Source organism: Tilletiopsis washingtonensis, assembly GCF_003144115.1.
Source record: "Tilletiopsis washingtonensis strain MCA 4186 unplaced genomic scaffold FA09scaffold_14, whole genome shotgun sequence".
In the NCBI taxonomy this organism is placed as follows: Eukaryota; Fungi; Basidiomycota; class Exobasidiomycetes; order Entylomatales; genus Tilletiopsis; species Tilletiopsis washingtonensis.
This window is the reverse complement of record NW_020312011.1, coordinates 133630-159216: the sequence shown is the minus strand read 5'-3', so window position 1 is coordinate 159216 and position 25587 is coordinate 133630. Positions and strand designations below refer to the sequence as shown.

General features: G+C 66.8%; 10 protein-coding genes across 10 annotated transcripts; 4 read left to right on the top strand and 6 right to left on the bottom strand.

Moving 5' to 3' along the window:
- Nucleotides 1-241: 241 nt before the first annotated feature.
- Nucleotides 242-1431, bottom strand: FA09DRAFT_59222 (hypothetical protein). Its single transcript, XM_025745734.1, has 2 exons — nt 1040-1431; nt 242-479 (listed from the first exon to the last, which is right to left on the bottom strand). The coding sequence occupies exons 1-2, from the start codon at nt 1318-1320 to the stop codon at nt 275-277; spliced, it is 486 nt and encodes a 161-aa protein (XP_025597345.1). The 5' UTR covers nt 1321-1431; the 3' UTR covers nt 242-274.
- Nucleotides 1432-2180: 749 nt separating this feature from the next.
- On the top strand, nt 2181-5995 carry FA09DRAFT_309567 (Pkinase-domain-containing protein). Its single transcript, XM_025740611.1, has 7 exons — nt 2181-2661; nt 2841-2948; nt 3072-3188; nt 3262-3479; nt 3550-3654; nt 3716-3870; nt 3940-5995. The coding sequence occupies exons 1-7, from the start codon at nt 2362-2364 to the stop codon at nt 5667-5669; spliced, it is 2733 nt and encodes a 910-aa protein (XP_025597344.1). The 5' UTR covers nt 2181-2361; the 3' UTR covers nt 5670-5995.
- Nucleotides 5996-6198: 203 nt separating this feature from the next.
- FA09DRAFT_339556 (PLP-dependent transferase) lies at nt 6199-8448 on the bottom strand (the record flags this gene model as incomplete). The annotated part of the gene is made up of 9 exons (XM_025744227.1): nt 6199-6301; nt 6384-6929; nt 6997-7177; nt 7241-7622; nt 7695-7847; nt 7907-7940; nt 7994-8030; nt 8111-8221; nt 8286-8448. The coding sequence occupies 9 exons, from the start codon at nt 8446-8448 to the stop codon at nt 6199-6201; spliced, it is 1710 nt and encodes a 569-aa protein (XP_025597343.1).
- Nucleotides 8449-8680: 232 nt separating this feature from the next.
- Nucleotides 8681-11406, top strand: FA09DRAFT_330710 (DEAD-domain-containing protein). Its single transcript, XM_025742712.1, has 7 exons — nt 8681-8760; nt 8820-9371; nt 9431-9637; nt 9711-9864; nt 9937-10330; nt 10401-10834; nt 10902-11406. Exons 1-7 carry the CDS (start codon nt 8687-8689, stop codon nt 11355-11357), a joined length of 2271 nt encoding a protein of 756 aa, XP_025597342.1. The 5' UTR covers nt 8681-8686; the 3' UTR covers nt 11358-11406.
- Nucleotides 11407-11495: 89 nt separating this feature from the next.
- On the bottom strand, nt 11496-13335 carry FA09DRAFT_299009 (endopeptidase; the record flags this gene model as incomplete). Its single annotated transcript, XM_025740267.1, has 5 exons — nt 11496-11711; nt 11776-11910; nt 11985-12171; nt 12278-12677; nt 13077-13335. 5 exons carry the CDS (start codon nt 13333-13335, stop codon nt 11496-11498), a joined length of 1197 nt encoding a protein of 398 aa, XP_025597341.1.
- Nucleotides 13216-14577, bottom strand: FA09DRAFT_59101 (hypothetical protein). The gene has a single exon (XM_025745733.1). The coding sequence runs from the start codon at nt 14308-14310 to the stop codon at nt 13540-13542; it is 771 nt and encodes a 256-aa protein (XP_025597340.1). The 5' UTR covers nt 14311-14577; the 3' UTR covers nt 13216-13539.
- A 16-nt stretch (nt 14578-14593) lies between these two features.
- Nucleotides 14594-16702, top strand: FA09DRAFT_58936 (hypothetical protein). Its single transcript, XM_025745732.1, has one exon. The coding sequence runs from the start codon at nt 14846-14848 to the stop codon at nt 16325-16327; it is 1482 nt and encodes a 493-aa protein (XP_025597339.1). The 5' UTR covers nt 14594-14845; the 3' UTR covers nt 16328-16702.
- A 204-nt stretch (nt 16703-16906) lies between these two features.
- FA09DRAFT_330708 (hypothetical protein) lies at nt 16907-17796 on the bottom strand. The gene is made up of 2 exons (XM_025742711.1): nt 17675-17796; nt 16907-17612 (listed from the first exon to the last, which is right to left on the bottom strand). Exons 1-2 carry the CDS (start codon nt 17780-17782, stop codon nt 17277-17279), a joined length of 444 nt encoding a protein of 147 aa, XP_025597338.1. The 5' UTR covers nt 17783-17796; the 3' UTR covers nt 16907-17276.
- A 464-nt stretch (nt 17797-18260) lies between these two features.
- Nucleotides 18261-22666, bottom strand: FA09DRAFT_339550 (SAPS-domain-containing protein; the record flags this gene model as incomplete). The annotated part of the gene is made up of 9 exons (XM_025744226.1): nt 18261-18863; nt 18918-18974; nt 19033-19202; nt 19257-19516; nt 19572-19753; nt 19807-21660; nt 21713-21847; nt 21897-22320; nt 22422-22666. 9 exons carry the CDS (start codon nt 22664-22666, stop codon nt 18261-18263), a joined length of 3930 nt encoding a protein of 1309 aa, XP_025597337.1.
- A 1730-nt stretch (nt 22667-24396) lies between these two features.
- FA09DRAFT_330704 (hypothetical protein) lies at nt 24397-25578 on the top strand. Its single transcript, XM_025742710.1, has 5 exons — nt 24397-24612; nt 24856-24933; nt 24990-25092; nt 25147-25204; nt 25254-25578. The coding sequence occupies exons 1-5, from the start codon at nt 24426-24428 to the stop codon at nt 25518-25520; spliced, it is 693 nt and encodes a 230-aa protein (XP_025597336.1). The 5' UTR covers nt 24397-24425; the 3' UTR covers nt 25521-25578.
- Nucleotides 25579-25587: the final 9 nt, after the last annotated feature.

Below are 25587 nucleotides of genomic sequence, written 5' to 3'. Positions count from 1 at the left end.
GGGAAAAGGAAGGGGGTAAAGCGTCAGTTTCAGTCTCAGCGTTCTGAGCTGCTTGCTTCGAAGCCAAGGTGTTTTGCTGCGCTCGCCGCTGCCCTGCCGGCGCGCGTCGCTTGATTGGTGTGCTCCCCTCTTTATTTCGTTGGCCCACACGCCTTTGATCGGACTTCCGGGGGGAAAGGGGAGGAGGGCAAAAAAGAAGAAGAAAGACACACACAAACTCACCACAAAGCTGCCCCAGCTCCTCGCCGCCTCTGCCTGATCGCGCCCACACGTCTCAAAGCCGGCGCGACTCGTCACTGCGCTCTCTGCACGCGCGCCGAGCCGCGGCAGCGGCAGCGGGAGGTGCTGTTGTTGCGAGGGCCACGCTCTCGACAGATGCGCCGCATCGATCGAGTAGGAGGAGGAGGAGGAGGAGGAGGCAAAGAAAGAGCGTTCGGCGAGTCCTAATGGCGCCTTGTTGTCTAAGGCGGCGGCAGCGGCTGCAGGTGCCAATGCGGCGAGAGGAGTGAGGGGCGCAGCTGGTGCAGCGGGTGCAGCGGGTGCGGCATGGGCGGCGTCTGGTGGCGGCGCAGCTGCTGCAGGCGGCGCTTGCGTGAAGATGCCAGGTGCGAGACGATCGATCAAGAGGCAGGAGATGGGACGACGAGAGCCGTACGGTTGACACCATGGCTCGTGTGCCTTTTGTGTGTGGGAAGCAGAGCAGAGCAGAGCAGAGAGAGCAGGGTAGAGAGAGAGAGAGAGAGAGAGAGAGAGAGAGAGAGAGAGAGAGAGAGAGAGAGAGAGAGAGAGAGCAGAGAGAGAGAGAGGTCAGATCAGCGCGCTGCATGAGGGTAAAAGGAGAGGATGGGGAACGTGCGGTGCGAAGCGATCCACGCTCCACGCTCCATGCTCCACGCCCCACGCCCTACGCTCTACGCTCTACGCTCTACGCTCTGGCGCTCTGACGCTCCACGCTCTGACGCTCAGCGCCAAAGCCAGTTGGCCATGGTCTGCCCGCTGCATGCCTTTGTCTGGAGAGAGAGTAGCTGCAAAAACTCACCTCGTCCCTCGGACAGCTCTCACACGGGCCCGTCGCTCTGCAAGCCCACTTTGCATGTCTCTGCCCCTGCGTTGCTGCAGGCGAAGCAGACGCAGAAGGCTTCGGCCTTCGTCCCCACGGCGGCCATTTGCCCGGCCATCCGCGCACCGGCGTGGCGCCGCCCGCGTCGGGGTCCCACGGCGCGGCGCCGAGGGCGAAGGCGGCGCCGGAGCGGCCGGGCGTGAGGTCGGAGGGAGAGAGATAGCCGGGCCCGGCGCCGGGAGGAGCGTGGGGCTCGGCATCACCCGGCTGCGGAGGAGGCACCATGGCGAGCAGCAGCAGCAGCAGCAGTGCGGGCAGAGCGGAGCGCAAAGAAAGTGTAGGCGCAGGTGCGAGGGCCAGTGAGGGCGGTGGGGGAGAGAAAGGAAGAGGGCGCAAGTGCGCGTCTGGTGCGCGTCCACGTCTCGCCGCCGCGCGCCCGGCCGCCACGTCGCCGAGCCCGCCGTTCTCACGCCGCGAGCAAGAGGCGCACAGAAGGCAGCGGCAGCGCAGCGGCGGCGCATCCTGATGTACTACTCTTACTGTTGCCCTGCCCCATCGCGCAGCTGAACCAGGGCGAGCGGGGGCGCACTCTTGCACCTGCTTCTACTCCCAGCCCTCACCACTTCGGCACGTGGCCTTGCATCTTCTCCTCGTGTGTTCATCGCTCTGCGCCGCCATCTTTCAAGTCGAGTGGAGCAGCCGCGCGGCGGCCATCGCGCTCTGCTCCCACGCCCGCCGCGCCCGAGGTGGCCTCTACTTGCGCCTCGACCGCCGTGGAGCCCGCTGACGAGTCAAGCAGCCCGCAGCGAGCTGCAGTCCGGCTTCTCTACATTCTGCGCCGGATGTTGCTGCCTGTCGTCTGCGCCTGGCCTTGGCGGAGGCGCTGTGGCGCATCCATGGCGCCGCAGGCGTGAGGGGCGCGCGGCGCGGCAGTACGGTGCTGCCGCGCACGTGATCCCAACACCAGACGCGTTGGCGACGCGCAGGCCCTGCAGGGCGCCCGCAGCGGGTCAACTTCGATGCTTTGATGCACGGCAGCCGGCGCCGCGGCGCGCTGCCCGCTCTCAGTCTGCCCGTGCCCGCGGCGCCGCTGGCCGGCCGCTCTCGCTTGCATCCACCACCTCCTCGGGTCACCCACGCTTCTCACTCACCTCTCCAACAGCCAGTCTTGACACTCACTGCCGCGTCTCACACACACACACACACACACACACAGCTCTGCTCTGCTCTGCGCCTCCCGCTCCATCTGCGCCCCGCTCTTCTCTCTCTGCGCCGTCGCCCGCCCCTCGCCTCCGCCCAGCATGGCCGCCGCCATGGCTCGCGCCGGGCCGTCGTCGCGCACCCTCGCACCCAGCACGGCCGCAGCTGCCGCCTACCGCGCCGCGCCGGCCGCTCCCTCTGCTGCGGCTCCCTCGCTCCTCGGCGCCGTGCCTGCCGCCAAGAAGAAGCCCGCGGCGACGGCGACGGCGGCGACGGGCAGCGCGCCGTCGCCGACGAAGAAGCGCGCGGCGAGAAGTGGCAAGCCCGTTATGCCGACGTGCCCGCCCGTGGTGCTCGATGAGAACAGGACGGAGTGGGTGCCCAAGGCTGTGCTGGGACAGGTGAGTCTTGCTCTACTTGGCATGCAGCGTATGGCAGACGGGGAAGCGGGGCGGCGTGTTTGGGGCATGGGCACAGCGGCATTTGAGAGGAGAGGAGCACGCTGGCTGAAGCATGCAATCGAGGCAAGGTCGACCATGACGCTGACGTTCGGCACTCCCCGATCTGCACTCTTCGACAGGGAGGCTTTGCGCGCGTCTTTCACATGCTGGGTCCCAATGGCGAAGAGAAGGCGTTCAAGTGCATCAACAAGGACGCCGTCAAGGACAGCAAGTCGACACGGGCCAAGGTGAGTCTGGGTGTGCGAGCTGCAGCGAGAAGGCGTCGATGCGCAGTCGTCGGGAGAGAGAGAGAGAGAGGGAGCAGCAAGAGCTGTGCTGACTCGCCTTCTCGCTTCTCCGCTTCCTCGCAGCTGCTGGCCGAGATCATGATCCACAAGTCGATGAACCACCCCAACATCGTCGGCTTCGAAGAGGCATTTGAGGACGAGGCCAACGTGTATTTCCGGCTGGAGCTGTGCTCGGGCGGGGTGAGTTTCGTCCTGTTCAGCCCTTACCTCTGTCGCGCCTTCGCCAGAAGCTGACCTCCCTTTCCTCTCACAGAGCATGAATGACATTCTGAAGCGACGCGGCGCCTACTCGGAGCCCGAGACGCGCTTCTTCATGATCCAGATTCTCGCCGGCTGCCAGAACATGCACATCAACAGCGTCATCCACCGCGACCTCAAGCTCGGCAACATCTTTCTCGACTCGGGCATGAACGTCAAGATTGGCGACTTTGGCCTCGCCGCGCTGCTCAAGTTCAGAGAGGAGCGCAAGAAGTGAGTGCTCGAATGCGACTGGGCAGCTGCGGCGGAAGTTGATGAGCCCCCCCCCAAACCACCTCACCAGGACAAAGTGTGGCACGCCAAACTACATCGCACCCGAGGTCATCGAGGACCCGAACCACGAGGGCCACAGCTTCGAGGTCGATGTGTGGTCCGTCGGTGTGATCCTGTGAGCATGCAGCCTTGAAAATGCCTTGCAGCACGGCGCGAGTCTGACGACTGGCCTGCAGCTACACGCTCCTCGTCGGCTCGACGCCGTTCCAGATGAAGGAGGTGGACCTGATCTACGAGAAGATCAAGACGAACAAGTACTCCATTCCCGACTCGGCGCGCATCTCGCAGGAGGGCCGCGAGCTCATCAAGAAGATCCTGGCGCACAATCCCGGTGAGTCTGCCGCGCGTGTGCGCACAGCAGGCTCTGGCAGCAGTGTCTGACTGACTTGTGTGCCTGCAGCCGAACGCCCGACACTCATCGAGATCATGAACGACCCCTGGTTCACGTGCGGGCCGGTGCCGCCCTACGTGCCAGCCTCGGCGACGGCCGGCACGCCGCACGACATGCCGCTCTCGCGGCACCGCGAGGACTGGGTGCGCAACTTTGAGACGATCAAGCGCGCCTCTGGCTTCCGCGACGATGCCGACGACGAGGCGGAGGAGGAGGAGGGCGGTGCGGTGCGGCGCAGCGCCAGAGAGGAGAGGCGCGAGCAGGAGAAGGTGGAGGAGGAGAGAGAGAGGTTGAACAAGGAGGTCAAGAAGGCCGTGCAGCCTGGCAGTCCGATTTCGGCACTGCTGCGCACGGCAAGACAACCTCTGCTCAAGGCGGCGGCACAAGGAGGCGCCTCGGGACAGCGAGGTGCGCAGCCTGCCACGGCGTCTTCGACAACAAGTCTGGCGCGCCAGCTCAGCGCACTCAACATTGGCCGGCAACAGGCGGCGGCGGCCGCGCACGGCGGCGGCAAGCTGCCAGTGAGCGACAGCGGACGGGGCGCCGATGCCTTTGGCGACAAGGAGAATGCTGGACGACGCGAGATGGCGCCTCCCATGGCGCCGCGGTCGCGCAGCAACACGCTCGGCACGCAGCAGCAAGCAGACTCGGCCGCGCTCGGCGCCGACGAGCGGCGCGTGCTGGGACAGAAGGCTCGTCTTGTGGCCGGGATGACTGCCACGGCCGGCAGTGCCGTCAGCCTCGCCAGCAGCGCCGAGTCTGTGCGGCGCAGCGACGACGTGCAGCTTCGCCGCCGTGCCGAGCTTTCGCCTTTCGACCTGATGCTCCACAATGTCAGCACGGCATTGCGATGCCTCGACCAGGACGAGGCATTCGTGCCATGCGACGCTGAGGGCAACGAGATTGAGGTGCCAGTGTTTGAGGCAGATGAGCCCGAGGGAGTGCGTCGGCCGGCCAACCCGTCGACCTTCATCATTTGCTGGCTCGACTACCAGGAGAAGTTTGGCCTTGGCTATGCGCTGTCCGACGGCACGGTGGGCGCGCTCTTCCGCGACTCGTCGACGATGGTGTACAACTACGCGCGCTCGCACGTCGACTACATCTATGCGGCAAAGACACGCTCGGGACGCGCCGAACTCAAGAAGGACTCGCGGCCGATCATGTCTGCCGACGAGATTGTGCAGCCGGGCGGCGATCGCGAGGCGAAGCAGCGCTTCAAGATCATGGCGCACTTCGAGTCGCACATCACCGAGCGCCTCATGGGTGCCGACCATCCTCTGCTGCGTCCGGACCGCGAGACTACGTCAGGCATGACGTTTGTGCACAAGTGGAACCGCTTCTCGCACGCCATCGTCTTCCGGCTGAGCAACGGCGTGTACCAGCTCAACTTCTTCGACCACCTGAAGCTCTTCATCTCGCACAACGGCCTCGTCATTTCCGCCATCGAGCCCGCGCCGGCAGACCACGACGGCGACCACGTGCCCATCCTGCGCAGCTACACGCTCGCCGACCTCGTGGCCATCGCGCACAGCAGTCGCGCCACGCGCGAGGCGCACGCGGCACAAGACGCGGCCAGCCAAGGCGTGGCATGCCCCCTGGCGCGCACGCGGCCGGGCGAACGACGCTTTGCGAGAACGCTGGTGCGCAAGCTGCGCTATGCACACGAGATTCTCATGCAGCCAAACGCTCTCGGCTCGGGCCGCCGGCTCGCCTCGCAGGCTCAACTGGCGCAGGAGTGAGCACGGCCACTGGCAACGCACGCCCAGGGCCTCTCTCTGTCCCCCCCTCTCCTCTCTTTCCCCTCATCACTGTCCTTTCCCACCATCCTGCATCCGTCTCGACCCCTCGTCTCATCCATCGCGTCCCGCCGCAAATACTGACTTGCCAGGGCGAGCAATCCCTTGTCCCCGCACCTGGCCCTCTGCCTTTCTGTTCATGTCCTCTTCTCGGCTCCTCTCAGAGCAACGTCTGCCTACAGAAACATAGCCCTACAGCAGCGCCCGTCGCATCCCTTCATCTCGGAAGACCTCACGTCCCGTCCAATGCACATCCTTACCCCGTCCGCTGCCTGTCTGCTCTCACTCTCTCGTGCGTGCCTGCCGGTAACGATCTAGTGTGACGAGGAAAGGAGAGTAGGCTTAGCGGTGCCGTGCGCATGAGGGCGCTCGTGTTGAGATTAGGGAGCAGTGCAAGCCTGCGGTTGCGAGTCTGGAGTGTTTCAGGCGCGAGAGAGAGGGAGAGAGAGGCGACGCTCGTCTGAGTGCGTCTCTAGGCCGTCTGGCTCGCGGCGAAGAAGTCCTGGCCGATCTCGGCGACCTCCGCCACGAGTGCGTGCAAGTCTGTCCATGCCGTGCGGGGGTGGACGACGAGGCTGTGAGACACGGAACAGAGCCACTGACATCAGCTTGGCAGCCACACACACACAAAGAGAAGCGCAAGGATAGAACACTCACCGGATGAAGTCGCCAAGGTCGCCCGGCAGCGGCGCAAAGTCGACTGCAAAGCGTCGGCGCGCACGCAGTGTGTCGTATACGTGGCGCGTGGCCTTTGTCCTGAGAAGGCAAGTGCGCGTCTGACCGTCGACTGCGGCGGCATGATGCGAGGGCTCCTTGGGTCGAAAGCAGACCTGCAAGAAGAGCTCGTCTGGCTGCGGGCCCAGCTCGAGTAAGTTGGCATGCGGGCCCTCCCTCACGAGCTGCGACACGCGCTTGGCGAGCTCAAAGCCAGCGTCGACGTGGGCGCCCAGACCATGTCGGCCGTAGCGCTGCCAGAGCAAGTAGAGCTTCAAGGCATCGCCTCGTCGACCACATCCATAGGCCATGGAGCCGGGATGCTCACGCCGAGCAAGACGCGCCTCGGAGGCTTGCGCCGACGCTGAGAGTGTGCTGTGTTGAGCATCGGCGTCGTCGGACGTCTCGTGGAAGAGATAGGCGACGTCCAGAGAGTTGGCGGTGAGCGCCTCGCCGCGCCGGAAGAGGGCGAAGCTGCACTGCAGCGGACTGTGAGGCAATGCGTCAGCGCACGTGCGAGAAAGCAAGGCGGCAGAGCGGTGCTCAAAGGACTCACGCGTTGAGCAGCTTGTGCGGGTTGATGGCCAGCGAGTCACAGCGGGCGATGCCGTGCATGAGGTGTCGCCAGCGCTCGGAGAAGAGCACGGGTCCACCCCAGCTGCCGTCGACGTGCAGCCAGAGCCCATGGCGCCCGCACACGTCGGCAATCGCGTCGAGATCGTCGAAGGAGCCCAGCACTGGCCCGATGCACCGTCAGCATCTGGAGGACCGCAGGTGCAGCGCGCCTCGCAGTGACTCACCCGTCGAGCCTGCAGTGGCATTGACAAAGAACGGCGCGCCGGCCGAGGCCGCACGACCTTCTGTGTCGTTCGCAGCCTCTTCCACCAGCCGTTCCAGCTCAGCGACATTCATGCGTCCCTGAGCGTCGCACGGCACCTTGACGACGGCATCGAGACCCAGCCCGCAGCCCATCGCCGCCTTGTCCAGCGAGTAGTGGCTCTGACTGGAAGTGAAGAGCAACGGGCGTGCGGCACGTCCGGAGCGGCCTGAGGCGTGCAGTGCCAGCGAGGCGCCAAGCACGCCGCCATCGCGAAAGGCGGGGAAGTGACGCTGCAACGCAGTCTGCAATGCCAGTGTGTTGGACGCCGAACCGCCCGGCATCGTCATGCCGTCTGCGAGAGTCTAGCGATGTGCGAGGGGCACTGATGAGAGCAGGCACCTTTTGACGCATGGGCCGGGAAGCAGGAGACTCACCGCATCCCAGCCGCACAGCTGCGCCAGTCCAGCCACGCACGCCTCCTCGGCCAGGCTGAGCATGGGCGAGGCGGACATGACGTGCCCGTTGGCATTGAGAGTGGCCAGCAGAGCCTCGGCGGCCAGGCCGACGGGACGAGGCGCAGAGTACAGCTGCAACACACAGCTCAGCGGAGGACGCAGCAGACGCGCGGCACGGAGTGCAAGCGCACCTTGTCGAGGAATCGGCCCGTGTATGGGTTGACGCTGCAGATGCGAGGTCAGCAGGGTGGAGCAGCGCGCCGCTGCGTCAGACGCACCTGTTGTCGAGCATGCTCTGCATCGACGCAAAGACCTCTGAGGCGCGCAATTCACTGGCATCAACAAGCGCCTCCGCGCAAGGCATCGGCATCTTCGGCGCCCACGCCGCGACGCACCCTCTTCACTGGCGCCGGCGTCGGGCAGGGCGAGGCGCACATTGGCGCGCAGATCGCGGCTCGTGGGCCAGCGCGCCACGGGCGCATCGGCGAGCTCGCCGGCACGCATGACTGTGGGTGCAGCAGCGTGTGAGGTGCGATGGGAAGACATGCGCTCGCCAACGCGGCCACGCACAGGCAGTCGACATGGCGGCAGCGCGAGCGAGGTAGCGCGCGGCCTCGTCGGCGTAGCTCTCGCGCGCATCGGCTTCGGCGGCGGCGGTGCCGTTTGTGTGTGCGGCGCTGAGCTTGGGCGGCGGCGCTGGCGCGGCAGCCGGCGCCTGAGCGGAGGGAGCCATGGCTGGACAGGAAGCGTGTGAAGGAGGTGGTGGTGGGAAGGGTGGGTGACTCGCAGTCCGGCGCGCTCCGGCTCATGCACCAAGCGAGCGGAAGCGGAAGCGGCGGCGCAGCGAGGTCGAGGGTGCAGCGGCCGCGCAGCCCGAGTTCCGGCCGTCCGCCAGAAATTGTGCACCGCCGAGCCGGACGCCGCGCGGCTCTTTCCTCTGCTCCTCCACCCTCCCTCGCCCTCACCCCACCATGGCTGCGCTCGCCAAGGCGCCTGCACACGCCGGCGCATGGAGCACGCTCAGGCCAGCACTGGCACCGTGGCTGTGCGTACCTCTCACACTCGCCTCTCCGCCCGGCCACCTGCTCACGCCTCTCTGCCCAGCCTCGAGGCGCTGGCCACGCTCGACCTGCCGCGCATGACGCCCGTGCAGGCCGCCAGCATCCCGGCGCTGCTCTCGCATCGCGACGTCGTCGTCGAGGCCGTGACGGGCTCGGGCAAGACGCTGGCCTACCTCGTGCCGCTGCTGCAGCTCCTCGCCGCCACGCCGCCGCGCCGCGGCCGCCTCGCCGCCCTCGTCGTGTGCCCCACGCGCGAGCTGGCACAGCAGGTGCACGCCGTCCTGCAGCGCCTGCTCGATGCGCGCCCGCAGAGCACGGCGCTGGCAGCAGCAGCGCACGCGCACGAGGAAGAGGAGAAGCCGCTGTATCCAGACACGGTGCCCGACGAGGAGAAGGAGGCACAGCCAGTGCTGGCACGCAGCGGCGCCCTCCTCGTCGTCGGCGGCAAGCACCGCCCCGAGGAGGACTACCGCGCCTTCAGAGACGAGGGCGCGACGATCGTCGTCGGCACGCCAGGACGCGTGGAGGAGCTGCTGAAGCGCAAGGGAGTGGATGCAAGGGAGCTGCAGATGCTCGTGCTCGACGAGGCAGATCGGTGAGTTGCCGCAAGCGCGTCGCAGGCGGGTTGCCTGTCTGATGCGTCCGCCCTGTCAGCCTGCTGGATCTGGGATTCTCAGCATCGCTGCAGACCATCCTCTCGCTGCTGCCCCGCCAGCGTCGTACGGGCCTCTTCAGCGCCACCATGAGTGACGCACTGGCCAGCCTGGCGACGATGGGCCTGCGCAATCCGGCGCGCATCACTGTCTCTGTGCGCGCCAAGCAGTCGGACGGCGCCACGGGCGAGCGTAGGGCGCCTGCAAGGTGAGTGTACTCTGAGGGCCATCTCGAGCATGGTAAAGCCTGGCTGACATCGCACGTCACCTGCAAACAACAGCCTGCAGAACCTCTTCGCGGTCTCGCGTGCCGAGAACCGCCTCGCGTTGCTGCTGCGCATCCTGAGGCGCGAGACGATGGATGCAGAAGGCGCCGGCGCGCGCAAGTGCATCGTGTACTTTGCGACGTGTGCGCAGGTCAATTACTTCTACAAGGCGAGTCGACGAGAGAGCTTGCTGGCTAGCGCTGGCGACAAGTAGACTGATGCCAAATACTTCTCACTCAAGGCGCTCGCTTCGCTACCGCACATGCATCAACTGCGACTCTTTTCGCTGCACGGCAAACAGACTCCCTCTCGCCGCAACGCCACGTTTGAGTCATTCGTCTCTTGCCTGCCAGTCGGCGCCGCCGCCGCAGCTGCAGCGAGCGATGTGGGCCGCTCGGCAGGCGGCGGCAGCAAGGCATCTCGACAGCAGCATGCGCCAGAGGCGGCAGCCGTGCTGCTATGCACAGACGTGGCGGCACGAGGTCTGGATCTACCCGACGTCGACCTCGTCGTGCAGTATGACGCGCCGACGGATCCAAAGGTCTTCTCCCACCGCGCCGGACGCACGGCTCGTGCGGGACGCAGTGGCAGAGCAGTGGTGCTGCTGAATCGAGGCCGCGAGGAGGAGTTCGTCGGTGAGTCGCCTCTCACGCGCTCACTGCGACAGCGTCTGCCCTTCTGTTCTGCGCTCACACGCTGGCCCAGACTTCATGCTTGTGCGCAAAGTGCCGTTGGCGCCCTATCCCTATCTGCTCTCTACGTCGCCCAAGGCGCTTCCAGAGCCAGGCGCCGAGCCGGCCGAAGACGAGCAAGCCTTGCTGTTGGCGTCGCAGCTGCGAGCACAGAACCGCCGCGATCGCGAGTCGCACGAGTCGAGTGTTCGGGCGTTCGTCTCGTTCCTGCGCGCCTACTCCAAGCACGAGGCCGCGTACATCTTCCGGCTGCGCGATCTGGATCTGGGAGCTACGGCGCGGGCCTTTGGCTTGCTGCGCATGCCAAGCATGCCAGAAGTGGCCGAGGCACGCTCTAGAGCACTGGGCCTTATCAAGGGCAAGGGCAAGGCCAAGGACGACGAAGAGAAGACGATGGACTCGCAGCGCGAGCGGGAGCTGTGGGGCTTTGAGCAGGAGGCAGTCGACGTGAGTGTGCCATGCCACTCGTCGAGGTCCTCAGGCGTCTCGAGATTGACTCTCTCCTTGTTCCTAGCTGCGCACATTTGCCTACCTCGACCCCACCCGCGAGGCGCAGCGCTTGGAGTCACTCACTGCCGCCGACGAAAAGGCGCGCGTGGCAGCCGAGGCACGAGCGGCGGCGCAGGCAGCAGGAGCAGCGCCGGAAGGCAAGCGCAAACGCATGCGCGGCACCGCCGTGGCCGAAGAGGCATGGTCGCAGCAGAAGGCGCGCAAGGAGATGAAGGAAGTGCGGCGCGACAAGCGGGCACGGAAGCGAGAGTTCTTGAAGAAGGAGAGGGAGGAGGCGGCAAAACCGAACGAGGAGCAGGCAAAGGAGAGCGAGGAGGACGGAGAGGAGGACTGGACGAGAGAGGAGCAGGAGGAGAAGAGAAACGCCAAACGGCTGCGAAAGGAGAAGATGGAGCGCAACTCGAAGCCGGCCGAGGAGGTCATCGAGGTGGCCGAGCCGGGCTTCTTCGACGGCCTGTAGCAGTCACGCGCAATGTCACGCTTCCCACACACAATGCGAGAGGCCAGGCGCTGAGTAAAGGGTGTGTATCTGATTGCGTGATCGGGGTCGTGATGTGTGATGAACGAGCAGCAGGGCGCGACGGCTGGGTGCGGCGGCTTAGGTGAAGAGCTTGCTGGAGCTGGTGCTCGAGTCGCCCTGCTTGCGCAGCACCTTTGCAATCGCCAGCTCAAAGTCTTCCTGGCCCACGTGCTGCCTTCTCTCGCGCAGCGCATACATGCCCGCCTCGGTGCAGATGCCGCGCACCTCGGCGCCCGAACACTGGCCCATCTTCTCGGCCAGCGCACGCAGGTTGATGCCGCGCTGCAGACTCATCTGAGAGGGGCGGCGCAAGGGTCAGCAGGGAGCAAGTCGAGTGGTGAAGACGTGCAAGACACACCTTGCGAGAGTGGATGCGCAGAATGGAAACTCGAGCCTCGGGTCCCGGCGGAGGGAACTCGATCTTACGGTCGATGCGCCCTGGGCGCAGCAGTGCCGAGTCGAGAATGTCGATGCGATTTGTCGCCATGATGACCTGTTTGCGCAGCGGTGGCGCAGACGTGAGCATTCGTGCATCTGGCAAGCAACAAGGGCGCATCGACGACGCACCTTGATCATCTGCGTGCCCTCGAAGCCATCGAGCTGGTTCAGCAGCTCGAGCATGGTGCGCTGCACCTCGGAGTCTCCGCCGCCCGAGCCGCCCTCGCCGCGAGAAGAGCCAATCGAGTCAATCTCATCCATGAAGATGATCGACGGCGCGTGCTCGCGCGCCATGACGAACAGCTCGCGCACCATGCTGAGCAGTGCAAAGAGAGGCCGTCAGCAGCTGAGCAAGCATGACAGAAGTCCAGGCTGGCATGGACTGCGCGCCAGAGGCTCCTTCCCGCACGTCCACAACTCACCGAGAGCCCTCGCCGATGTATTTCTGCACAAGCTCCGAGCCCGAGACACGGATGAAGCGGCAGTCGGTGTGGTGCGCCACCGCACGAGCCAGGAGCGTCTTGCCCGTGCCTGGCGGGCCATACAGCAGTACGCCCTTTGGCTGCGCGATGCCGAGTGCCTCGAACAGCTCGGGATGCTTGACCGGCAGCTCGATGACCTCCTTGATCTCCTTGATCTGCCGGTCCAGTCCGCCGACCATCTCGTACGTGCTGTCGGGCACCTTCTCGACCATCATGAGAGACACCAAGGGGTCGATCTTGTTCGGCAAGACCTTGTGCAGCGTGTATGAGTCCGACCGCAGCGCGACGCGCAGAGAGGGCGTCACGCTGGCCATGTCGATGTCGGGTGCGATGTCCACGACTGCACGAGAGCGATAGTAAGCATGCCATATGCGCCAGAACGGGCAGGGGTTCAATGCATGGCACGAGCCCGCAAGGTTTGAGTCTGCTCCAGTCGCACGCAAAGTGTGTTTGCCGCCAGCCCCTCGGCGCTTTGAGAGAGACGACCGGCATCGAGACAGCCGTCTCATGCGGAGGGGTGTCACGCAGTGCGCAACCAGTCTGGGCAAGTCCATCGTCTGACAACGCCGCTCTGCCGATCGCGCGCTACATGCTGGTCCCGGACTCTAGATTACCTGTGGACGCAGCTGCAGAGGGCGCGAATGCGGTCTCTGCAGCAGTCCAAGTCATCGCGGCCGACTCAGACACGGCACGTCCCTGCCCTTGCCAGCCGCTCGCTCTGCACGCGCGAAAGACTGACCGTATTTCCCCTCTGGCTGCACCTTGACGAGCACCTTCTTCTTTCCCATGACCTTGACCACCTCGCCCACATAGCTGCCCGGCTCCTGCAGCAGCTGCAGCTCCTCGCGCAGCAGGCGCACGCGCGCATTGAGCGAGTTGCGCTGCGCCTCGAGGCGGCGCAGGTTCTGCGTGCGCTCGTTGATCGCCAAGGAGGCAGAGGCGATCTTGGTTTGGTAGAAGGAGGCAATGCCCGTGGAGGGCGCAATGACGGTCGTCATGGCTGCCCGAACGAGCTGGGCGAGAGGGCAGAGGAGGGAGAGGGTGGAGGTTGGGGGCGCTGCGACCAAGGCGCCGCCGCCGAGCTGACGACGCGCGCCGCCGTATGCCTGGGGCAGCCTGGCGGAGCGCGCGCGGCACGTGAGCTGGCCAGCTTGCGCACGGGCGTCGCGCGGGAATCGGGCATGCAGCGAAGCCTGTCTCGCTTACGTAACGTGCGCGGCGCCGCCCAGCCCGCCTCCCCTCTCGTCCTTTGTCTCGCTCGGCAGACAGAGAGGGAAGTGCGAAGCTGTAGCAAAGCCGCTTGCGCCTCTGGGCTCGGTCAAGGCCATCACCAGAGACCGCGCTGTGCACGGCGGCGCGCAGCGTGCAGTACCGTGAGCGGTCGCATTCCCTTTGCTCTCTCGTCGCCCCGGTTGCGGCGCGCGGGCTCGTCTCGAGGACTGGCTTGGGCACACGTGAGTAACCCTTCTCCCTTCCTCCGTTCCTCCGCCGGCTTTGCGCAAGCGTCTCACCCGTGGCAGGCGTGAAGAGAGGCTATGCAGATGCGCAAAGCATCCTTCCGAGCGGCGTGCCTGGAGGAGCCGAGAAGCGTTTGCGAGCCCCCCGCGCGCCGCCGACGGCCTGATGCTGGCTGGGCGCACATTTTCGCGCGCCGTGGCGCCCTCGGACGCTGCCGGCGACTCGCCCTCTTGCAGCCCCAGCACGCGTGACAGCCGCTCAGGCGCCCCCTCGGGCACGCCGGCAGTCTGGGGTTGCTTGGGGCGCGCGCGCGTGCGCGGCTGCTCCGTCTTTTGCCACCCGCGAGTTTCTGCCCCCGCGCCGCACGCCGCCGCGGGTCCAGCGCACGAGGGCAGGCGCATTGGGCGGCCAAGGAGACTGGCGCAGTGCCGGAGAAGCGCCAAGCGGCACCGCCCGAGCTGGCACCGCCGCCGCGCAGCCCTCAGGCGAGAAGCACCCGTGGCCGCGCGGCGCATTGATTGCCTGCGCAGATCCTCGCAACGGCTCGCTCTTCGAGCTCGTGTGCAAGGCGGTGCCTAGACTCGAAGCTGCTGAAGACGCGCATGCCGGCAGATGGCATGGGCGGTGCTGATGGCTTCTCGAGGGGCGTGCTCCTGTGCTGACGAAGAGGCGCTGCTGCGCTGTGGTACGGCTGGCGGGCGGCTGCTCTAGGCGGGCGCGTGAGTGCGGAAAAGTGTTGCGCGGTGCGCGCCAAATTTGGGTGCGAAGGCGGCGGCGGCGAGCGTGCGCTGGCGGGTGGCGTGGCGAGTGCTGGCGGCGTGCGGCGCGCCTCGCTGTGCCTCGCCGGCGTCTGCCTCGCCCGCTCAAAGGCAGCGAGCTTCCTGGCCCCGGCCTCACGCACGCCCCCCACACCCTTCGTCACCCCCTTCCCCTCCCCCCCCTCTCTCACCTCACACCGCCGCCGTCGTCTTCGTTGATCGAACGTCGCACCCGTCTCGCTTTCCGTCCCCACTCTCCCTTCCCTGCGCCCGTCCCCGCGCATCTCCCACCATGTCGACCGCCACCGCGCCGTCGGCCACGACGCCCGTGCAGCGCGCCGGCAAGGGCAGTGCCCGCGCCGCCGCGGCCGCCGCCTCAATCGCCAAGCCGGCCGGCAAGCTCTCGCACCGCCAGGCTCAGCCGTACGACGAGGCGGCGCTCAAGGAGTTCAAGGTGCCCGAGCTCACCATCAAGGATCTGCTCTCCGCCATCCCGGCGCACTGCTTCGAGCGCAGCGCGCTGCACTCGAGCCTCTACGTCGCCTGGGACTTCACCCTCGTCGCCGCGCTCGCCTACGCCGCCTCCTACATCAACCCCACCGTCGCCGCGCTCGACTTTGCCAAGTCGCCGCTGAGCGCCTACGTGGCGCCCGCGACGCAGGCTACGGCGCTGCGCTGGGCCGCCTGGGCCGCGTACCAGGTGGCGCAGGGCCTCGTCTTCACCGGCATCTGGGTCATTGCGCACGAGTGCGGCCACCAGGCGTACAGCCCGAGCAAGACGATCAACAACGCCGTCGGCTGGGTGCTGCACTCTGCGCTTCTCGTGCCCTACCACTCCTGGCGCATCTCGCACGCCCGCCACCACGCCGCCACGGGCCACCTGACGCGCGACGAGGTCTTCGTGCCGCGCACGCGTGCCCAGAAGGGCCTGCTCCCGCTGCAGCCGGCGAGCCGCGAGGACTCGGAGGACGACGCCGCCGTCGACGCCCAGCTCGCTGCCGCGCAGCAGCAGGATGCCTCGGCCGAGAAGCCGCACGCCGAGGAGACGTGGGGCGAGTGGCTCGTCGAGACGCTCGAGGATGCGCCGGCATACAACCTCTTCTACATCGTCATCCAGCAGCTCTTCGGCTGGCCCATGTACCTGCTGCAGAACGCGTCTGGCCAGCTGCACTACCCCAAGGGCACGAACCACTACAACCCCGACTCGATCATCTTCGACGCTCGCCACCGCTCGCAGATTCTCATCTCCGACCTCGGCCTCGCCATTACGCTCTCGGCGCTCGGCGCGTGGGCATACTACCGCGGCATGGGCGAGGTGGTGCGCTACTACCTCATCCCGTACCTCTGGTGCAACAACTGGCTCGTCATGATCACCTACCTGCAGCACACGCACCCCGAGGTGCCGCACTACCAGGCCGACAGCTGGACGTTCCCTCGCGGCGCCCTCTGCACCATCGATCGCAACTGGCTCGGCCCCGTCGGTCCGTACCTCTTCCACGGCATTGCCGAGACGCACGTGCTGCACCACGTCTCGTCCAAGATCCCGCACTACCACGCCTGGGAGGCCACCGAGGCGCTCAAGGCGCGTCTCGGTGAGCACTACCACTGGGACGACAAGAACATCTTCGTCTCGCTGTGGCAGAGCATCCGCAACTGCAAATTCATCGAGGAGGACGACGGCGTCGCGTTCTACCGCAACGCAAAGGGCGTGCCGCGCGCCAAGGTCGCCGAGGCGACCAACGGCTCCGACTCGGGCCTTGCCATGAGCGACTAAGCTCAGACCACACACCCCCTCCGGCGGCACGTCAAGCACTCTCTCCGTGCAGCCGCTGGACTTGCCCATTCCCGATCGTCCGCCTACAGTTCACCGACTCGCTCTCGCCTCTCTCTCACTCGTCATCTTGCAATGCCCCCTTCCTCCTCCTTTCCTTCCGATAGTACACACTCTCTCATCTCGTGCACGCTGTCAATAGAGCTTTGTGCATCCTCTCTGTGTCGACCCTTGGCGGCCTGGCTCCTCGATTCGCCTCGGCGTGGTGCGACGAGTCGGGACGAGGCCGGCCAAGCGGCCTGCGGTCGCGGCGCGCCGCACTCAGACGGCACCTCCGTCGAGCAGCCCTGCCTCACCTTCACGGCGACTACTGCATGTCTCCTTTCCTGCGCCGCTTGTGCCAAGGACCTCAACGCGCCCCACCAGGCCGTCCCAGCATTGCGTTCATGTGGTCAGGTTCAGCTCACTCCAACGCCGCGTGTTGCGCTTGCACGGCGATGCATTACTCGCGCACGCATCATGCAATCGTACATCCTCGGTCCGCCGTCTTATCCTCTCCCGCAATGCTCACTCTCAGATCGCCCCTCGTGCTGATCAGCTCGGCGCTGTCGCCTCTCAGTGGCTGATCCGCGCCCTCTGGCGGCACGATGCGTCCGACGCCTCTGTGCTTCTTGCTCTCGCCGACGGGCGTGTAGCGCGCTTGAACGCCGGGAGAAAGCCGCAAGGTGCCGCTGTCGGAGACCCAGGAGAGCATGCCGGAGAACGTGGGAGGCAGGTGGACGTGCACGTCGCCGCCTTTGGACTTTGCGCGGATGCTCAGGGGCGCAGAGATCTGGTATTGTGGCTGCACAGAGGCTGGTGTCAGCAGAGGCGCCTGGGCACTCCAGTGATTCGCGGCCACAATGCTGCCCATCGCATCACTTCGCCCTGTCTCGCTCCGCCCGCTCGCGAGTCACTGCCACGCCTCGGTCCTCTCGGCCGCCACGTCGTGACCCACCATCTGCAGCTTGACATAGGACAGGTAGCTCTTGACGTTGACAAAAACGGGCTTGCCCGGTCTGGCACCCTCGCCTCCTCCCTTGCTTCTACTCCTGCGATGCGCGCTGCCCCAGCGTGGCTCCTCGTGCTCTCCCTCGCCCGCCGCGCGCACCACGACAGTCACGTTGACGGCCGAGTTGCGCGCCTCAAAGGCTGCGCTCGCCGAACTGGCGGCGAGCACTTCGGCGCGCGGCATGTCGAAGCGCGGCGGCTGCGGATTGGCGGCGTACGGCGAGATCTGATACGTGCCCTGCGAGGGAGGGATCAGCGAGACGTGGTCGCGGCACTTGTGGGGCGGTGCACCGCACGCACCTTGATGCTCTGCTGCGGCTGCTCGATGCGCATGTGCTGCACGATGCGCGAGTAGGGCGCGGGCGCCGAGGGCGCTGATGGGCCGGCGCGCTCCTCGTCGAAGGACATGCTTGCTGAGAGAGGATGTGAGGGGCAGAAGGCAAGAAGGAAACGGCCGAGAGAGGAGCGCCCTCGGCTCGGCGTGCCGTGCGCGCGCCGTTGCAAGAACGCCGAGGCGTGCCTCCACAAAGACAGCATGCAGGCGCTCTCGCCGCACCGACGCCGCGGCGCGCGCGTAGCGGCAGGCCAAGCCACAGCACAGGCACAGCCACGCCGCAGTCGCACGAGCAGCGATCTCGCCGCTGCGTGAGAGCGGCGCGCTCGACAGATCGAGGCTGCTTCTCACACCAGCAGCCGTGCGCGAAGCCTGTGGCCTGCATACTGGGCTCGTACCGCCGGCACGACCCTCAACGCCCAGGACGTCCTTGTGCAAGATGCATTGATGCAGCGCTGCAATAGTATGAGGGGTCGGTGTGGCGTGGGGCAAGACAAAGTGCAGGATGGATGAGATGTGTGCTGCACCGCTGAGCAGGAGGAGCTCTCGCACCTAGTCCACCACGGCGCTCTCGTTCTCCGCGCTCTCGGCCGCGCTGCTCAGCGCCACCTCGTCGAGCGGCACCGTGATCGTCTGGCCGTCGACGTTGCGCTCCAGCATGCCCGACTCCTCGCTGCGGCGCACATCTGCGCTGACGCCCGGCCCCAGCGGCTCCTCGTCGCGCAGTGCCTGCCGTGCCTCGGCCGAGCCGGCACCCGACGATGCTCGCCGCCGCACAGAGGAAGCCGGCGCCTCGCTCTGCCCGAGACTGGGCCGCCGCGCGTGCGCAGAGGCCACCACGTCGCTCGTCGACGGCGCACTGTCGAGGATGCCGCCCAGGCCGCCGCTCGGCGCCGTCTCGGCCGTGGGCGTGCGCCCGCCGGCATCGCTGCTGCTGCTGCTGGCCTCCTCGGATGCAGAGTCGCCGGCGTCGCTGCCCTCGCCCTCGCTCGAGGCCTGCTGGTGCTGCTCGCGCGCCGTGCGGTCAAAGTCGGCCGCCCAATCGGCCGGCGTGAGGTTGGGCTGCTGCGTGTAGGCCGAGGCGCTGCTCGACGCCTCGGCGGCAAAGTCGAAGTCTCCGCCGCCAGAGTCGGAGAAGGGCCCCCAGTCGTCGTCCTGCAAACGCCACGTGAGCGCTGGCCGCAGCAGGGCGAGGGTGCGGCTACTCACGTCCTGCGAGCCAGATGAGCCGACGCCGCCTGAGCCGCGCGGCGGCTCGAATGCATCCTGTGGGTGTGAGAGCGGGTTGAGCAGGTGGCCAGCGGTGGGACGACACAGCACTCACGTCAAAGCCGCCGCCTGCGCCGTTGGCCTGGCTGCGCGCGGAGCCCTGGATGTCCTGCGACAGATAGCTCGCGTCCTCGTCCGAGTCGTCGTCGTCGGAGCCGGCCACGCCGCCCGCGCCCATCTGCGACGACAGGTAGTTTGCGAATTGGTCGTTGTCGTCGCTTGACGCTGTGCGAGGTGTCAGCATCGAGCAGCGCTGGCATGCACCCAGGCCACGCTCACAGGCAACGTCTCCGTCTCCCTGCGAGGCAAAGTTGAGCGCCCGGCCCGCAGCTGGACGTCCGCCGGCCAGGGGCGCAGCCTCGCGCTCGCGCGCCTCGCGCAGCGTCTCGTTGACGAAGTTGTCCCAGTCGGGCTGCGTGATCGAGTCGGCCACGACGGCGGCCACCTCCTGCGGATACCGCTCGAGCAGCTTGACGGTCTCCTCTGCTATCAGATTCATGTGGCCCATGTAGCCGAGCCGGATGCGCCGTGGCCCCTCGCTGCGGCTGGACGTCAGCAAGTGTCAGACTGTGCGCGCCACTGCATGGCACTCACAGCGACGCCTCGTTGGCGCGGTGCCCCGCCACTATCCGGTCCGTCAGCTTGCCGCTCTCGAACACAGCAATGGCCAGCCGGCGGTTGAGGCCCGTGTCCATCCGCCCGTTGAAGAACTGCTGCAGGATGTCGTACACGACGTTGTGCAGGAAATTGTTCCACGGATACTCGAAGAAGAGCGTCTGCAGAGGCGTCAGCGCTGGGCACAGCACAGTCGCACAGCGTGATGACTCACGAGGATCGTCGGGATGATGCCGCTCTCCAAGAAGCGCTTCTTCAGCAGGTCGCCCACGACGTACTGCCGTGCGTCGTCGATGGGCGACGGCGGGCCAGACGGCGCGGGCGACGTCAGCTCGGCCAGCGAGAGGCCAGACAGGGCAGAGCGGATGGTCTGCGCCTCGTCTGCATCTGCCTCGGGTACGGGCGCAGCCACCTCTGCAGCATGCGCCGCGCTCTGCGCCTCGGTGATCAATGGCTCGGCCGCTGCCGGTGCGTCAACGACGGTGTCCGTAGAGCTCGCCGACTGGTCCGTCGAGGCAGGTGCTGCGTCGCTGCTGGCTGCCTCGCCGTCCTCATCCGCGAAGGGGTCCTTCTCATCGGCAGCGTCCGCGTCTTCGCTGTTCGAGGAGCCGTCTGTGGTCGACGACTCCTCGCGGCGATGCCGGGTGGCTTCGCGGGAGTGTGCGCGGCTAGAGGGGGCCGAGTTGCCGACTGAGAGGGAGGCAGGCGTGTTGGCGCCATTCTCTCCCGCTGCTGACTCGACGGCGTCGGCACTGCCCGCCGAGACGTCCATCGACTCGTCGGCCGCGCCACTCGTAGAGCCTGGAGCGCTGGCGTTGAGTGTGCCGCGCGTCGTGTCGCCGGCAGTCTCCGAGCCCGCATCGCCGCCGTGCAGCATGCGCGCGAGGATCTGCAGGCCCTCAATGCCGCCCGTCAGCACGCCGTCCTCCGAGTAGACGGGCCCCTCGCCGGGCGCGCGGTTGAGCAGCGCCATGTTGGAGCAGTGCAGCAGCTCAGCGTAGAGCTCCGTGATGCGGTACCGCTCGAACGTCAGCGCGCTGATGGGGCCCAGCGTCGTGGACAGTGGCGCCGCAGAGGCGCGCGGGCGCTGCACGAGCTCCTGAAAGTCGGAGAGGCGCTCGCACAGCACGCGCAGCAGCGGGCCGAGCTGCACGATGCCCAGCTTGTCCGAGAGCTCGGCCATGGCCTCCTCCATGCCTTCCATGTCCTCGTCCTCGCCCTGCTGCCAGCTCTGGTCGCCGTCTGGCGTGGCAGTGCTCGAGCTGGTGTCCGCAGCCTCGGCGGCGCGCTTCTGCGCGCGCGCCTCGGCAATCTCCTGCTGGCGCTGCAGCAGGTGCGTGCGCAGCGTATGGAAGAGGTGCTGCTCAAAGTAGTCCGAGTTGTTCTTGCGGATCAGCTCGATGAAGACGCCGATGCACGTCACGAGCGACGAGGTGCACGTGTCGGACGTGACGGGCACAGTCGGCGCGCTGACGGGCGGGAAGGTGCTGGGCCGCAACGTCGAGGTCGAGTCGTGCCGACCCGGCCCCGCACCGATCGCGGGGTGGTCAGCGGGCGTGAGCGGCGTGCGCGCGCCCTTGCGCTTGAGCTCCGCCGCATCTGCCTCCTCGTCGTCCAGTGCAGACTCGCTGCCTGCGGCGCCGTTCTCTGCCTCGCTCAGCGAGTTGAGCGTCTGCGACTTGCCAGCAGTCGCAGGCTTCGATGTGGCAGCCTTGGCGTCCTGGGCCGCAAGCTGCTCGTCGGCTGCGACTGACAGTCTCCGATGCAGCTGCGATGGCAGCGAGTCGTCGAGCATGAAGCCGACCATCTTGCGTACCATGGCCTCGCTGGCCAACTCGCGCACGAGGCGGTTGTTCATGCAGCTCAGCTGCTGTTGCTGCTGCTGCCCTTCGCCCGAGTAGCCACCATAGGCATCGCTCTGCGGCGCCTGATTAAGCGTCGCCGTCGCAGGCGCGGAGAGGGCGATGATGGCCTTGAGCAGCTCCGAGGTAGTGTTGTGCAGGTCGGCAGAGTAACACGGCGCCAGCAGCTCGACGAGCTTGGGGATGAGCTGACGCTCAGACAGCCACTGTGGTGCAGAGTGAGCACCGCGACGAGACCGGGCGACATTTCGCACTCACCTCGATCACGCCCGCAGCGGGAACAGACTCGTCGCACTGCACGATGCGATAGAGCAGGTCGACGACGGCCGGCGTCTCGAGGTGCGCCACGAAGCGCTCAGTGATGCACGGCAGGCCGCGAACGAAGTCGAGCATCTGCAGCAGTGTCAGAGCGGTGTTGGCATCTGCCTGGCGGGCGACTCACCTGCAAAGGCTTCTTGTCCAAGAACACGCCATTGACCTTGGCCCAGTAGCCGGCCAGCACGCTGCGGCCCGGCCCATTCTCCCTCGCCGTCGTGAAGCTGTGGCCCTCCGACTGCCCAGACGACGTGTCGAGGCCCAGTACGCCCGCGTCTGCGCTCTCCATGCCGTCTGATTCGGCTGACTCCTGGGTCGTCTCAGCAGCGGCAGAGGCACCTGCCGCGTTTGCCACGCCGAGCTTGGCGCTGTCCGCCGGATCGGCAAAGAGAGGATGCATGTGCTGTGGTACGGCCGGCTGATTCGGCTGCGGCCGCGCAGTGAGTATCGTGTTCCAGAACGGCTCGAGCAGCTCTTCCTTGTGCTCCAGCACCGTCTCGACGACGGCCCAGACGTCGCTGCAAAGCACCTCGGACGCGAGGTAGGGGTACCTGCGTGGGCGTCAGCTGTTGCCCAGCACATACTGCGTCCGCATAGGCTGCAGCCCGCCTCTCGCCTAGCGCATGGCGCACGCTGAGACTGTCGCACTCACTTGAAGCGCACCTTCTCCTCCCAATCCCGGCCACTGCCGCCACCGACCTCGGCCGTGCCGACGACATGCTCGAGCAGGCGGCCGAGGACGCGCGGCTGCGTGAGAAAGGAGACGAGCTTTGCATTCTGGTTCTTGCACTCCTGCAGCAGGTCCTCCTCGTCGAGCACCTCCTCGAGCGTCACGTTTGGCCGCTCGAGCAGCGAGTCGAGCGTCGAGGCCGAGGAGAAGCCGAAGCGCCAGAACATCGCGGCGGCGCGCAAGGATGCGCTCTAAGACAAGTCTAGTGGAAGAAGAAGCGAGGGCGAAGCGAAGCTCTAGGCGCGTCGAGGAGCGGCAGAGGCAGATGTAGGGTGCGAGGCAGCAGGGCCGTGCGTGCTGCGGTGAGCCGTCGAGGCGCGCGAAGGGTAAAGTGAGACGAGAGGAGGGCCCCAGAAGAGCAGGGCGGGGCGGCGCACGCAGAGGCGCAGCGAGGATGGTGGAGGCGACGACGGGCCAGCGGCTGCCCAACACTTCGGCATCCGGCGCTGTGCTGCTGCTGCACGAGCACGAGGGTCCCTGCAGCAGGCTGCCCCTCACCAGCAGCGGCAGGCAGCACGGGCGCGTGATCAGCGATCTTGCGTGGCGCTCTCGTACGGCAGCGCCGCGCCGGCTCAACGGCGGCCTCGAGCGGCCCGCTCTTCTGCTCGGCTCTGCCTGCTGAGGAGCCAGGCAGCAGCAAGCCAAGAAGTGCCTCGTCCCTCTGACAGCCGCACACGCTCCATGCGCTGCGGTGTCAGGCTTGGCAGGAAGCTGGTGCTGGACTGGCCCGTGGGTCAGGTCACGTGATCAGCATCAGCAGCCCCTCGGCGCCGCCCCGAGCCGGCATTCTCCGTCTGGCTCCCTCCATCGTCCTGAAGCCCGCAACAAGGCACCGACTGGCAGCTCTCAGCATGCGGCATCGGGATTGCTGCTCTTGCAGCTTCAAAAGCGTGACGCTGGGCTTGCAGCGCTGCGAGAGGGACAAGGCGGGCTGTCGCGCGCGACGGCGGACGCTCGGCCCGCCGGCGCGAGCGGCGCGACACGACGCAGACGGAGGCCCCAGAGAACGTCTCCGCAGCGGGCGACAGGCTGATGACGGCGCCGTCTCCGCCCGCTGTCCATCGCAGGCATGACCGGCCGGAGCTCGCTGCCACACCCCGGCATCACAACATCAAGCTCAGGCGAGAATGCCGCGCCTCGCACGCGCAGAAAGCCGAGTCCAGCGGATGGCGGCGAGGCCACACCAGCCAGAGCAGGGCACAGCACCCGGACGCAGCAGCGGTCGACAAGCTGAGCCGCATGACGCCGCACGGCGGTCCGTGACCCCTGATGGCGCCTCACGGGAGCGATCTGAGCGGCCAGGGAGGGGTCGCCTCCGCGGCGGATGTGATGTGAGCGGCCAGCTCGAGCGCGCCGGGCCCTGGTCCGCGGCCATGCCTCCGAGCCGCTCCAGCACCGGAGGTCAAGCGGTGCAAGGGCAGGTGCGAGTGCAGCATGTCCATGGCGCAAGCAGCGACGTTGCCCCCAACGAGGCGGACGTTGCCGAGCGAGTGCTGCGGCTGCATCTGATGGGCGCCGTCCTGTGCAGCCTGTGCGCCGCACCCGGCGCAGCCGCGGCTGCAACAGGCGCGGACTTGGCGCGACGGCTTCGGGCGAAGAGCTCGTGTCGCAATCGGCAGGGCCGTGGACGGTGTTCCTCTGCAGAGCAGCATGCCGAAGATGCCTGTGAGCGAAGACGTCGCTGTTCGTGAGGGAGCGCCGTGGTGGTTCCTCGGCGCGGGCGGGAGAGGCGGGACTACGGCGCGCACGCTACGGCGGGCAGCGCGGAGGCGGCCGCGTCTCTCGCACGGCTCGCTGCCGGTCCGAGCGCCGCCGAGGCTGATGCGGGGCGGCCAAGGCGGCGACAGCGACGAGCAGCGAGTCACCTGCGCTGCAGCCATGCCATGCCTCTTCCCTCAGCCACACCAACAACACACACACGTCACCATGGCCTCGCAGTTCTTCACGCGCGCACGCACCATCGCCGCCATCGGGCGCAACTACGCGGCGCACGCCAAGGAGCTCGGCAACGCCGTGCCCACCAGCCCCTTCTTCTTCCTCAAGCCGCCCGGCTGCATGGTGCGCAACGGCGAGGCCGTGCAGGTGCCCCAGGGCGTCGAGGCGCACTTTGAGGGTGAGCAGGCGGCACGTGCTGGAGGGCGCGAGAGGGATGCAGCAGCGACGGTTGCATGGCAGACGCAGGAGCAGACGTATGCTGGCCGCGTGACATGACCGCCGGTCCCGTCAACCTGGGCGCAAGGATGAGCAGACCTGATCTGATGGCTTGCACTGGCTGCCCGAGCTAGCGAGCAGAGCCTGCCTCGCAATGTCTCCCGGCTCAAGCGCTGCGTCCGCTGACGAGCGTGTTGCGCCGCAGTCGAGCTCGGCGTCATCATCGGCACGAAGGCCACCAACGTGAGCAAGGCCGACGCCAGCAAGTACATCGGCGGCTATGGTGCGTGCGACGGCCGTGCGCTCCAGCAGCGGCGCAGCTGAACCTGCTCCGTCCAGCACTCGCAATCGACATGACGGCGCGCAACATGCAGGACGCCGCCAAGAAGGCCGGCCTGCCGTGGAGCGCTGCCAAGGGCCTTGACACCTTCTGCCCGATCTCGTGAGAATATCCGCGACGACTTGACCGCGCGCAGCTGACGCTGTCCTCGTGCAGCGACATGATTGACGTGAAGGACGTCAAGGACCACAGCAACATGAAGCTCTGGCTCAAGGTGCGTCTGTCTGGTCCTCGAGTCGCTCGCCCGCACTCACACTCCGCAGGTCAACGGCGAGACGAAGCAGTCGGGCAACACGAGCGACATGACGTTCGACATTCCCGCGCTGCTCGAGCACGTCACGGGCATCATGACGCTCGAGGTCGGCGACGTGCTGCTCACCGGCACGCCGCCGGGCGTCGGCCCCGTGCGCCCCGGCGACCGCATGACGGCCGGCATTGCCAACGGCGACGCCAAGGACGGCGAGCACCTGGCCGAGCTCGACGTGCCCGTCGTCGAGCGGCAAGGCGGCTTCACCTTCGCCAGGCTCTGAGGAGAAGGTGCAAAATGGGTATTTCCGTGGAGAGCGAAGCAATACAAAGAGGTCACTGCAGGTACAG

Coding starts and splice junctions, on each gene's coding strand:
- FA09DRAFT_59222 (XM_025745734.1), bottom strand. CDS start 1,320: ATGCCGAGCCCCACGCTCCTCCCGGCGCCGGGCCCGGCTATCTCTCTC. Junction 480..1,039: donor AGAGCTGTCCGAGGGACGAG/GTGAGTTTTTGC, acceptor TGGCACCTGCAG/CCGCTGCCGCCGCCTTAGAC.
- FA09DRAFT_309567 (XM_025740611.1), top strand. CDS start 2,362: ATGGCCGCCGCCATGGCTCGCGCCGGGCCGTCGTCGCGCACCCTCGCA. Junction 2,662..2,840: donor CCAAGGCTGTGCTGGGACAG/GTGAGTCTTGCT, acceptor ACTCTTCGACAG/GGAGGCTTTGCGCGCGTCTT. Junction 3,480..3,549: donor TTCAGAGAGGAGCGCAAGAA/GTGAGTGCTCGA, acceptor CCACCTCACCAG/GACAAAGTGTGGCACGCCAA.
- FA09DRAFT_330710 (XM_025742712.1), top strand. CDS start 8,687: ATGGCTGCGCTCGCCAAGGCGCCTGCACACGCCGGCGCATGGAGCACG. Junction 8,761..8,819: donor CCAGCACTGGCACCGTGGCT/GTGCGTACCTCT, acceptor CTCTCTGCCCAG/CCTCGAGGCGCTGGCCACGC. Junction 9,865..9,936: donor AGGTCAATTACTTCTACAAG/GCGAGTCGACGA, acceptor TTCTCACTCAAG/GCGCTCGCTTCGCTACCGCA.
- FA09DRAFT_59101 (XM_025745733.1), bottom strand. CDS start 14,310: ATGCGCCGCGCGGCCACGGGTGCTTCTCGCCTGAGGGCTGCGCGGCGG.
- FA09DRAFT_58936 (XM_025745732.1), top strand. CDS start 14,846: ATGTCGACCGCCACCGCGCCGTCGGCCACGACGCCCGTGCAGCGCGCC.
- FA09DRAFT_330708 (XM_025742711.1), bottom strand. CDS start 17,782: ATGTCCTTCGACGAGGAGCGCGCCGGCCCATCAGCGCCCTCGGCGCCC. Junction 17,613..17,674: donor AGCCGCAGCAGAGCATCAAG/GTGCGTGCGGTG, acceptor CCTCCCTCGCAG/GGCACGTATCAGATCTCGCC.
- FA09DRAFT_330704 (XM_025742710.1), top strand. CDS start 24,426: ATGGCCTCGCAGTTCTTCACGCGCGCACGCACCATCGCCGCCATCGGG. Junction 24,613..24,855: donor CGTCGAGGCGCACTTTGAGG/GTGAGCAGGCGG, acceptor GTTGCGCCGCAG/TCGAGCTCGGCGTCATCATC. Junction 25,093..25,146: donor GACACCTTCTGCCCGATCTC/GTGAGAATATCC, acceptor GTCCTCGTGCAG/CGACATGATTGACGTGAAGG.